Source organism: Microtus ochrogaster, chromosome 10, assembly GCF_000317375.1.
Source record: "Microtus ochrogaster isolate Prairie Vole_2 chromosome 10, MicOch1.0, whole genome shotgun sequence".
NCBI classification, from domain to species: domain Eukaryota; kingdom Metazoa; phylum Chordata; class Mammalia; order Rodentia; family Cricetidae; genus Microtus; species Microtus ochrogaster.
The window spans coordinates 12,102,104-12,115,259 of NC_022016.1; the positions used below are offsets into that span (position 1 = coordinate 12,102,104).

A 13,156-nucleotide genomic window follows, 5' to 3' on the forward strand; every position below is an offset into this window, starting at 1 on the left:
CATCAGATTCTGCCTCCAGGTGTCTGGCCTGCTTGAGTTCCTACCCTCAATGCTTTTGATAAGCTATTATATAGAACAGTTGTGAAATAAACCATTCCCATGTCCCTTTTTGTCATGGTATTTCATTACAGCAATAATAATCCTAGCTAACATCTTTTAAAACAAGAAACTAAGAACAGAATCAGAAAATCCAGGAAAGCAAGCAACTCTTCATGAAAGTCAATCCAAACATAAAGACAACTATGATGCAGCAATATCAAGATAAGCTGAGACTGTGAGGATAGGAAAATTCTCTCCTAAGTGGGATAAAGATAACTGACTAGATGGAAAGTTATGAAATCCCAGCTCAAGAGACAGAGCAAGTAAAATGCTTTTAATATTTGAGAGTCATCTAAAATAAAACGAAAGCAGAGGTAAATGTTACTGATTTTTTTGCAACAGAGAAAGCAAATAGAAATGGGAACATATCTAAAAGACAGAAAGACAAACTGAAGGCAGAAGAAATCACACATACAAAAGCAAGGATGCTTCTAAAATCTGGGGTAATCAGGGTAATATAGCACTCAGTACCTTGTGTGCATTATATTAAATAGATAAACTCTTTTATAAAAAAAACAAACTAGTCAGAAAAGGTATTTGATTGCTCCCCTTCATAATATAGTTACTCAATATATTTCAAAGATATTCTGTAATTATAGTATCAGCTTCTCATTAAGCTTTTATTCCAGAATCATAGAAACAATAAGTACCACGAATACGTGCAAGTTGTCTGTGTTCTTTCTTTCTTTTTTTTTTTTTTTTTTTTTGTCAACTTGATAAAAGTTAGAGTCATTAGGTAAGAGGAAATCTCAACTGAGGAAACACCTCCTTAAGACCAGACTATAGGCAAATCTGTTGGGCATTTTCTTGATTAATGATTGATGTGGATGAGACCTGTGCATGGTAACATCCCTGGGCAGATGGTCCTAAGTTATATAAGAAAGTAAGCCATGGGTATAAACTAGTAAGCAGTGTTCCTGCTTGGCTTTTGTTTTTCTTCTTCCATTGGCTTCTTCTGGTGATGGACTGTTACTTGACACCTATAAGATAGAATTACACTTTCCTCTTGAAGTAGATTTTGGTCATGGTTCTTTATCTTTCAGAAAAGTAACTAAGCATCTAAGAGGAAATAAATTTCGTTCAGTGAAGAATAATTCTTACCATTGTTAAATCATAAATTTGTTTCTTTAATGCTGTCACATCTTGCTTTTGACTTATGTGTCTCGATTGTTCTTCAAGCTGAAAGAGCAAACAAAACTTAGTTATTTTTGAAAAGTCATTTAGAAAAATTTTGGTGAATATTAGAGATATTCCTGAATATGAATGTGGGAATTATAGCAGTCTTCAATCTTTAACATCTTATGACTACAGATCAATAAATGATACAACATCTATAACATTTAAATATTTGTTTTAAATAATGCAAACAATTATTTTAAAAATAAATGCATTTTTTAAAAACACTTTTAAATGTAAAATGTTTTCTTTAAAACACTTCTAAAATGTAAAAGTCAGTTTTGAAACAACTCCATAGGAAAACACCCAATCCTTGCTTTCCTTCTTCACTAAAAGAATGTGGGCATTCTCTTTCATCCTGTATGCTTAAGGCTTTCTGTTTCCCTTTGTAATAGTCTTACCTTCAGAGTTTATGAATTATCTTATTGTGTTTTGAGATAGTTTCATATTACACAGGATGACCTCAATTTTGATTAGTTGCTGAGGCTAGCTTTGAATTCTTGACAATCCTAACTCCCAATTTCTAGTAATACAGATTGCTAGAAACAAAGGTGTTCAGTACCATAATCAGCTAGAAATAAAAATAATAAGAGGAATGTTAATGTCACTCTCGTGTTTTATTAATAGTGAACTGAAGAAATGTTTACAAAAATGATTGAAATCACTAATATCTAAGCACATAAGCCTGATGTAAAGATAAACATGCACAGAAAGAATACATGTGCATACATGAGGTCTGCTTGCTGGCTAATACACTTATATCAGAGGTTAAAAATATCTAAAACAAAATAACTTTCCCATGAGTCAGTTGTGGTGGTATACAATCGAATCTAGAAAGAAGAGACAGGAAAATCGTAAGCCTAGGGTTACCCAATAAATTCAAGGCCAACCTGAGAAATAGATCAAGACTATCTCTCAAAAAGAAATGTCAAAAAAAGATCAAAGTACAACATTTTCTTAGCATGTGCAAGACCTTATGTTCAAACTCTAGTACTGCAAATAAAAACAAAAATAATGAAAATAAAGACCACAAAGAAGTAACATCCCAGGTCTGTGAGGGTTTGTTTGCAGGTGTCCTTAAACAGAGGGATTCTGCACTAGCCAAAATGTTTCCCAGATTTCATCATGCTCATGTGCTTTAACTATGAGCATTCTCCATCTTGCCAGAAGCTATCGTGAGACAGGACCTCATGTGACTGTGACTGACAGATGCGTATTAACTATGCTTCTTGTCTGGTGAAGACTGTCTGCTTTTTCAGGCATTGGCTTCTGCTTGATTGCTTTCTTTTTATATACCCTTTTGAGCTGATTCTCCTACAGGGCAGAAGGCAGATGTGTTTCCAGCCTTCTACAGGTGGATATCCAGTTTACTTAGCACCACTTGCTAAGAAAGGTTGTTGATTCTCTAATAATAGCACCTTTATGAGAGTCGGGTGGCTGTAGTTTTGTGGATATATGTTTAGGTCCATTGATTTGTGTGTTCTTCAATATGCCACTTTTGTGTTGTTTTTTTGTTTTTATGCTTATGTAATATAACTTGAACTTAAAATTGGTTATCATGATAGGTCTAAAAAAGAGATGCATTATGACTTCACAGAAAAAAAAATATGAAGGAAAAATACCTAAGGCTTTCGGAATCTGTTGTCAAAAATAATGGTATCACAATAATCTTTAAAGTATATTTTTAAATTTTTAGAGCCTTTAATATTCTTGCATATAAATATTTTTACTGTTTTATACAGCAAACATATCAGATGGGCAAGAAGTCTAAAACAGGCAAGAAAGAAAGACTCCATTGGTTACCAGCTCTAGAATTTTGAGTAGGTCATTTGCCCTACCTGAAACTTCGTCCTCATTTAGTATGGCCATCAAAAATGAGTTCATATTTTGCATTTTCAAATTATGGGAATGATATTAGTAAATTATAGCTAATAAAATACCAATTACTATGGTTAGACATGGTTAATACCATGTTTTAAATGAAAAACCAAGGATTGAAAATATTAGGAAAATACATCTACGTGCTATAAGGAAAACTTGATATAGTTTCAATGAGGACTAAGGCCTCATCATTCTCACTTACGATCTCCCACTGTTAAAACCTCATCATATGTTATATCAGGTCATATTTTTGGCATCCATCCTTGCAATGTAAAGACCTGGAAACTTACAGAAATAAATAAAAACAATGACTAAAAGACTCGGTGGATTCATCTTTCTGTAATCTATTCATAGTGTGATAGTCTAGTTATTATTTTAAAATACATATAAGATCATAATGATTTTGTGGCATTATAGAAGACTCCAAGATGATTCTCAGTCACTTCAGATATTGAGATGCTCGTGGGTGACAATGACAAGCTTAACTGTAACATAACTTTACTGAACTGCTAGTGATGTTTAGGTTATGGGCAGTCTCACCTTGGATGCCACATGTTACTAGGGAAGTTGGGCTCCCTTCTTGAGAGTCTTAGTCTCAATAACAAATAAATTTAATGAAAGACTCAAAAGAAAACAAAAGGACAAATTTACTAAAATTTAAAAGGAAAAGCTTAGCCAGGTAATCTTTATTCTTTGTAGCTGTCCATGGGAGGAAGATGTTGGAAAAAGAAGGCATGCCCTTTAAGTTTAGACTGGCATGTTCAGCAATGGAGGTCAGCCACAATGAAGAAAAGTGTCACATGGGGAAAAAGTGCTGGGGAGGAATTGAGACTATATTGGGAAAAGCATACCTAGAACAGAAATGAAAAAAAGTTACATTTTTCTGAGTAATTAAAAAAAGCTGACAGAAAAAAGGAAGCATGGATATCACTGAGTAAGCAAGTGCATAGAACACAGAGTTTCAGGGAAGGATAACTTCAGAATCTTACTAAATGGCTAATTATTCCTCCCATCTCTTTATCATGGCTTTGGGTGAATCCACTTTTCTTAAATGTGATCCCTTAAAACAGGAGAATACCTGGCCTAATTGGTTTAACTCCTTTGTTTTGGGTAGCTTTGAATGTTAGGTTTCTACACAGATTAAATAGATTGTGTGCTCTTGACCAGCAGGAAATGACTTTCCCTTAATTGCCCTCCAATACTACTGGAATACTTAATTTTCACATCTGTTTACTTAAGTTATTTCGACTACTATGCAAACAACCATGTAAGATGTGAGCTTAATTCTGACATAGAACCATCTTATAATGACAGGCCGGTGTTTATGTCTGTACATGGATATGTGAATTTGATAGCATGATGTCCGTAACACTACAAGTATCTGCACCGCAGAAGCCGGTAAGGTTTACAAAACTCCCCTGTTCCACTACAGCACTCCAGAATCACTTATTAACATGTACAAGCAAATCTCAGAGTACAAAAAACCTGTTCATTAGAACCAAGAAAGGTAATACACTTTTGCTCATGTTTCCACAGTTTTTTTTCTTACTTTACAATGATCAGGTTATTGCTAGACCAGGGACTTTCTACTTAATAAAACAATTTTTATTTCACTTAATATTTACTAAGTATCTGCTATGCACAACTATGCTATGCTAAGAACAAGAACAAAGGGATACCTGACATAGACAGATGCTGTTTCAATTAGGAAAACACTCTCCTCTTGATACAGGGAATTCACTCAAAGCACTTGGTAAATAAAAATGAAAGAAATGTGTTTGATGAACTGTTCAAGGATAAGACATTTTATTATTCCATGTTATAAGTCAAATGGCCCAATAACTAGATGAACTAGGGAGCCTTTAAAATAAGAGTCTCTCAAGGAGTTGAACTGACTCAGCAAAGTCACTATTTCTTCTGCTTCAACTCTAAATATTTTTCATTTTCAATTTCTTAGACACAGTTGAAGATGTTTCTAGAATGTCTCTATGCCATATACATACCTTTTTTAACTTTTTTATGGTAACCTGTAGGTCTCCTACTTCTGTTTCATACTGACGTCTGAGATCACTGAGGGCTTCCTCTGCTTTGCGTTTTTCCTATGGGAGAAATGAAAGATATCATTTAGGTAATTTCTGTCTCTTAAACACTCTTCAAATCATCAATAGATATGAAGCATTTCATATTGAGCTAAGCTGACAAAAATGTTCTGAAATTGTAAGGGTGACACTAGATGGACACCAGGACATTTTAGGTGTGCAAGAGTGTTGGATTTGAAACCTACAGAAATGGAAAAAATGTGGGATGTCAACAGTTGTCCATCATCCTGAAGTGCAGTCCCTAAGACTATAAAACTGCGATAATACCACAAACAGAAGTGAGTCAACCATTTCTGTCAGAAGATATAACACAACTATGGGATTTAGTGAACACATACATCCTATGATGGCTCAGGACTCAGGAAGGCACAGCCAGTGACCAGTTGTCCTATCATTTTCATTTTACCTGAATTTAAATCATCATTATAAATGTCTATGCAGAGTGTAGAGCCATTGTGATAGGCTGGGGGGTTTCCTTAATAGGGGTAAACTCTGAAAAATGTTATTAGGTGATTTTGTCCTTGAGTCAACATGATGAAATGCACTTACACCAGGTAAGGTGGCTACAATATTCCCAGGTATTAACGATGGGACCATTGTAATACATGAAGTGGAGACACCATTACTCAGCACATGACTGTATGTTGCACACTCTGATGTTTTCCCATTAAATTCTCTGTAGAAGACAGTGACAAAAAGGCACACCAGAGGGCGCAGGAACTGCTATGCAAGACATCGCTTCTGAGATAGAAGAAGGAATGAGCTTGAGGAAGAGAGTCTCAGATTAAATTATGAAAGAAGGTGATGGTGAAAGACTAGAAACTTTCTAAACTGTTGGCTACATGCTGGAAAACATAGTCTATGAAAAAGTTGAGTAAGATATAAAAGATCTATAAAAGGCAACAACAACCTCCCCCTTTGGAACAGGACTTTTACACTTCAGATCCATTAGCTGCCTTTCTCTGCTCTCAAAAGCACTCTGAGTCCCCTTGCTGTCTGTCCCTTATGACAAAGAACTGACAGGTAAGCACCTGCACAAACAGAAGAAATGTAACCTTGTCATTCACATTTTCCCACTCAGAGTGTTCTTGCAAGACAAAGCTGACCTTGCACGCCTTCCCCTTGAAGCTGCAAGACAAGTTTATGGTCTTTGGCCAACAGGTCAGGCTAGATTACAACTTGTTGGGAATAAAATAACAAATTCAAGACTCTAATGACAACAAAGCAGTTTTCAATTATATACAATTCTGAAGAGAGAGAAATAACATAGAGAAAAGACAAAATAGCTGCTGTGATGATTTGGCTCACCAAATAAGTATAGTGATTTTTTAAAGTCCCCAGATGATGAGAAATTCATGTGTTCGTCTCACATAGGCCATGACTTGCCTTTTTACCAAATTCACAATCTTAATTAGTTTAAGGCACAAAGCCTTTCCTGATGAAGAATTTGGAGCTTGAAACTGTCCTTTTATGATCTTAGACTCAGTCACTTATAAGGCTATGTGTAACTTCACAACTCTTAGAGTTTTGTTATGAACAAATGTAACTGGACAGCTAGGGGTAAGAGGGCTCATGTCTTCCCACTAATCAAAACTCTGTTTAACTCTACGTGTACTCCATATTTAAAATGAACTAAACAATTTATTTCTTTCAAGTTCCTCTTTTTTTCTCTTTTACTCTTATTGGTCCTTTATTTATATTCTTTTAATTATTTTTGTTGGTGTTATTAATTCATTGGCAAGAGAGGTTAATCTTTGAAGGGTGTTGGGTGATTGTCTTACCAGAAGCGGTACTGTTGCTAATCAAGGCATAACCTCTTTCACAAAGTATTACACAAACATCTCCTTCTCTGTTAATGTCATTAAGTGTGAGTCTATTCTCTAAAACCATTTAGCTGAAGATATTCCTTTAAGGTCAGCCCTGGCATACTCAATAAATCCTGTTAATTATAACAAATTGCCATTTCCGTACACATTCTTGTCTACTGCTGAGCATTAGAATATAGCCAATTCAAATTCTATAGATATTTGGTTGCTAGCATTAATTTGGAACTCTCCTGCTAACTGTTATATAGTCAACATAGATAATCCAGGTATTGGGGCTGAAGAGATGGCTCAGCAATTAAGAGCACTGGCTGCTTTTGCAGAGGACATGAGTCTGGTTCCTACTATCCACACAAGAGCTTACAACCATTTGTGCCTCCGGTTCCAGGGGATTTCATGCTCTCCTCTGACCACCATGAGTACAAGGCATGCACACAGTGCATAGAAATACATGCAAGCATTTACACACACAAAATAAACTAAATAAAAGTTTTTAAATGTCTTTGCACTGGAATTAGCTTCACGAAGTAAAAGCGAATTGAATACCAAAGTTAAGAGGAAAGGACTACTGAACCAATATGCATGTCCTAAAGAAGTCAAAGTCAAGTGGTTCACTTGTCTAGAATGCAGCTAAAAATCAGGTCAGTAAACAATGAGGGCCCCTTGGTTACTTCAGACAACCAGGATATTGGAATAGACTCAAAAAACAAAGTCAAAAGAAGACACATTCAAAAACTGAAAAACAGTATATATGATAATACTTAAGAAAGTATTTTAAAAATGTTCAATATCCTTAAAAATCAGGAAAATGTGGTTTAAAACAACTTCAGAGATTTTATTAGACCCCAGTTATAATGACTAAGATAAACACAACAACCAACAAATGCTGGAGAGGTTGTAAGGACAATGAAGCCCCCCTTCATTGTTGTTGGGATTGTAAACTGGGTTAGCCTCTATGGAAATGAGTATAGAACATTAACAAAAAGCTAAAATAATTCAACCACAAAACCAATATCCTTCCTTGGCAAAGTACTTGACCCCACAGATACATACTTAGCCATGTGCATTGATGCTCTATTCGCAATAGGTAGGAAAAGGAAACAACCTAAATGTCCTTCAGTTGAGGAATAAATAGTGAATATGTGGTTCATATACATGATGGAATACTAATCAACTATAACAAAAAGTTAAATCATGAAATGTGCAGGTACGTGGTTGGAAGTAGAGAAGATTAAATTAAGAGAGGTAGCCCAGACACAAACTGAGAAATGTGAATGCTCCCTCATCTGTGGTTCTGAGATCCAAATCTTCAGGTGTGAGTATTTAATCTGAAATAATCACAAAATCTAGGAAAGTAAAAATGCACCAAGAGAGCAGGAGTTGACACTAGAGAGGGGAATAGCAGTCTACAAGTGACTCAAATGAGAAAATGGAAAAAAAGTGGTAGAAAGTTTATTTGAAGAAGAAAAAGGAAGTCAATACAGTATGGAATGGGGGCAAAATAATACTACATCTTTTGAGGGAAAAACATAAGGAAACATTCTTTATTTATCAATATTCCTTATCAAAAGTACATATAATATAAATGTATACATACACACACATATGTATATATATCACGTAAATCTTCAATATGTCACTTGGGCTGACAATGCACTCCCTCAAGAGCCATAGATTAATAAAATCCCCAATACCAGAAATGAAAAACCCTCTTTTAAGTCAAAGGAGTCCAAGAGACTTCAAAAACAACATTGACTATTGTGTTGCCCTTGGTTGCCTCCCAGAATTTTATATAAGTCCCTATTGCTGAAGATGTCATACACTTTCCACAGAGCACTAACCAAAAAAATCAGCTTTCATAGGACCAGAAAAGACCATAAAAGCTGACAAGTGGGAGGAGTAACAAAAAGCCCTACTCAGTTGAATGCTTACCATACCACAACAATGACCAGCGTGGTATGAAGTCTCTAAGAGTGGCTCACATATATTGATGAGAACCAATAGTTGTCTAATTGTATGTAAAGGCTTCTCAACAGTAGGAAATTCATGTTTTGTACTGAACACTTCTCATACTACCCAAGACTAATGAGGTCATGGGCCTTAGAGGAGAACCTATACCTACCACTTTACTAAACCAGAATAATTAGTAACTGTATTCTAAATACTCATCCTCACAGCCAAAAATAAGTAAGTGTAGCTACTGCTTCCCCCCTACATCCCAAACCTATACACACACATCAAAGAAGCATCTCTTAGAAGCTGAATACCAGTAACAAAAGCCACAACTGATCAAAATACATAGAAAAATTGATTGTGGAGTGCCTGGTCACAATGGATACTCATAAAACACAACTCATGAATGTACACCTCAGGGATCATCACGAGAAAGGGAGGAAATATTGTAAAACCAGAGGACTAGTAAAACTGCTCAGAAAGTGTATATCCTAGAAAGACAGGCAAGCTACATCTGTTGATATCTCAACACCATCATGATCTAAACAATACTGCAACAAGGACAATATAAGTATGTCAAGACGGAAGGGAGACAAGAAAAACCTGCAAGGAATAATGAAATGATGAAGAAGAGAATTAGAGTCCTCAGGAATGAGACCTTGAGACCTTTAATTGTTTATCGAATACAAAGTGGTCAGCCCACAATGGATCTGGTCAGCACTGGAAGCAATGAGAGTTGGTTATAGTGTAGCATGTGCATATGAGAACTACCTGATCAATGAATGGAAGAACAGATTAGGGAGTGGTAGAAGGTTTTAAAGGAAAGTTAAAAATGGATTTGTTGTTTCTAAACACAGGAGGATTGTGCCATAAAAAGGAAAAAACCATTTGCACCAACCCTGGGCCATGTACCCTGAACCAGCTATCAGTTAAATATGACATCCATAGGGTTCTTACACTTGTTATTAAGAGACAGGACAAACAAGCCTGCTACTGTAGAATCTTCCATACATATATTTCATCTTTTAAAAGTTTAAATGGAGTCACCCTATAAAGGGTAACAAAATGACAATACTCCTATAAGCCAGCACACACTAGTAAATAAAAACCCCAGTGTCAAGAATGGATTGCCTCTTTTGAGTTTCTGGCCAGTGGAGTCCAATAGACCCCATGAACATTGCATACTATTACCACTGCTCTTGGTTACACCCCAAAATTTGATGATAAGACCTTGCTGCTAAAGACAGTGCATATTTGAGCTATGAAACACAGACAAATCAAATAAGTACTGACCCAGAAACTTCAGCTCTATCAGTTCTCTTTCACAGTATGGAAGGTTCTATGAATACTACCAGAGCCAAAAAGTAATCATCACCTCACCCAGATGTGAATCCTGTGAGGTACAATAACAATTGGCCCAGCAAGAATTTGGGTAGCATAAACTGGACAAACATAGGATTCAAAGAAAACAGGGTAATATCATGTAGCTGGGTGGGTGGCCAGTAGATCTGGGAGGAGCTGAGGAGTAGTGCATATAATCAAAAGCAATTGTATGAAATTCTCTTAGAATTAGTAAAAATATTTTTAAAGAGATAAAATAACATAGATGCCCAAATGGAACTATGTGTGTGACAAGCAAGATAAATTATCTGAAAGGAAACAAAGAAGGCACATAAAAAGATAATAACAGCCATGGTAGTACCTACCAAAGGCAACACTTCTCTGTACTTTACATACGTCATCATGATTGATCCTCCTTGAGGCTGGCAGGTAGCAGGGCAAAGAGTCACAGGAGAGATTACTTTATGAGTGCCACCTGGCCTTGGTAAGAACCAAGTCAGGACATAGCCTTATATCTGCTTGATGCCAGCACTGGGGCCTGCACTTTTATTGCCTCTCAGCTCCAAAATAGAATTTTATATTCTAATATTACCCACTCAAAGAAAATGCATATATTTTCTGCTTTCAGCAAATATCAACAGCTCAAATATATTTTATATTGAAAAACAAAACTCCCCTGAAGGAATGACTAAAGATACGCAATTTTGACTTAAGAATACCAATGATAATAAGATTTCATCACAAAACACCACAGCTAGGAAACAGGATTTTAAATTAACTGCAATAGAGATTTAAAGTTGGGTAGTGAGAATAATATACAGGTAGATATTCAGCCATCTTCTCATCAAGCCTGACTCCAGTCCTCCAATCCACGTCATGCATTTACAAGAGGCCTCTGACCTCCTATTCATGCTACCAACTCTCCCACTCACATGAGTCTTATGCTATACATACTAGTACTGGAGAGCTATGTCCTCAGCTTACTTGATTACAATCTCTCTATCTCTTTAACTTTTGATTATAAAACACTTCTTGTTACAAAAATCATTTATGTGCCCAAATCTAAAAATTTGATATTTTGATATAGAATACTAAGTAGTAAAGTCTACTGTCCCCAAGTTTTGACACCAAACAGAGCTCCACAATAAAAGGTGCTCCCTGAAGATCTGCCAAATGAATGAAAGGTCAATCCAAAAACTCACATCTTTCCGGGTCTCATTTTCTACTGCATGAATCCTCTGATCCATTTCCTCTTCCAACTCACTCAGCTGAATGGCTGCCTTGTCTTGGGCTCTGAAATTCAAAAGATAACATTGTATTCTTGGATTGAAAAATGCGAAGAGAAACTCAAAGCTCATCAACTTTAGGCTTCATATTATACAGAAGAGGTTAATACTCTACATGATATTTCCCAATCCTCCTATATGACAAACTAAGGTTGTCTGCGTGACTATTTGGGTATAAATGACATTAAACAACTGAAATAGAATAAATATTAGCCTGAGACAAACAATAGCTAAAGACAGCAAATGTGACTTCAGCAAATGTGCACTTCTTATTGTCACAACTGACTGACAAACCTAGAAAATGGATAACAGATCGTTAGCCATAATTTTAAATTCTATTACATAAACTTCAGATCACAGGCTAAAGTTAAAGGCAGAAGGATTGATTTCAGCAACTGTTTCTAATCAGTCTCCTACAGTTCTAGAGATAAAAGTATCTGTTAGAAAAAGTATTTTGTTCTAAGATGTCATGTACTGGAACTCATGACTCCAAAGAGCGCATCTTCATCAATCTTTTGAAGACACAGGACTGAGACTTGGAAAGAATAGAAAGTCTGCTGTCAAGATCTTTCTCTGGCTTGGCTTCAGAGTCTGCCTGCCTCTCTAGAAGTTTCCTATTTTGGTAAAATGGCTGAGGAGAAGAAATGTTCTGGATTTTTCTGAATAGAATCATCAGTTTTGAGCAGTTGACAACATAGGATGGCAATGACCAACCAATAGATTGCTTTTTGACTCTGCAATTACTACCTGACATAACTTACCCTGTGTGGAATATTCTAGAAGGTTCTGGACTACAAAAGTTCAGGAAGTCCACTTGTATCATAGTATGCTTGTGCTATTCAGTTGCTATGCTCCCACCCCATCACAGAACAAGTACAAGGACCCTATGTGTCCTCAGAAAGGAAACAGATTGATACCTCTTTACTGCAATAGCCAAGTTTTCCATTTCTGTGCTCTGGAGTTTGATCTCTCGAAGAAAGTTTCTTATCACATGTTCATATGGCTGAATTAGTCTTGGCTCCACAAGATTGATATTCTGGTACAAGGTACTAACTTGTTCTTTTCTGCAAAAATATTAAAATTAAATGGTATTAGTTTAAAAGTAAAACAAGAAGGATTTTAAATCTATGGATTGATCTAAAATAAAGATAACAGAGAAGGCAAAGAGCCTGTTGTGTTCTCCATGTCAAAAGACTACAATCGGGAAAGCCAGTGCAAGAGCAAGAAAAGGACTTATATTGAAGGATTTTTCATTTTACTAGCTAAATAGTAAAGAACTTTATAGAAAAGTAAATTAATTACCAACTTCTGTGTTTCTCCAATCACCAACAAGACGTGTGTTCATCTTTCAAATGAGAAGAGTAGAAATACTTAAAATTTTGTGGTCTGTCAAAACTTCAGGCAAACTCACATTTGTGGATACATTAACACATTTTCTTCTCCTAGTTCTTCAAACACTAAAAGTTTGGAGTTTTCTCATACCAAACAATTTTCTGTT

General features: G+C 35.8%; 1 protein-coding gene across 1 annotated transcript in view; it reads right to left on the reverse strand.

The window, feature by feature from the left end:
* Rasef (RAS and EF-hand domain containing) overlaps window positions 1-13,156 on the reverse strand; it is a 59,045-nt gene that overhangs the window by 28,413 nt on the left and 17,476 nt on the right. The window contains exons 2-5 of the mRNA XM_005352657.3: window positions 12,576-12,722; window positions 11,575-11,665; window positions 5,160-5,255; window positions 1,201-1,278 (exon numbers count right to left, since the gene is read on the reverse strand). Coding sequence (XP_005352714.1) covers window positions 1,201-1,278; window positions 5,160-5,255; window positions 11,575-11,665; window positions 12,576-12,722 — 412 coding nt within the window. The remainder of the gene's footprint in view (window positions 1-1,200; window positions 1,279-5,159; window positions 5,256-11,574; window positions 11,666-12,575; window positions 12,723-13,156) is intronic.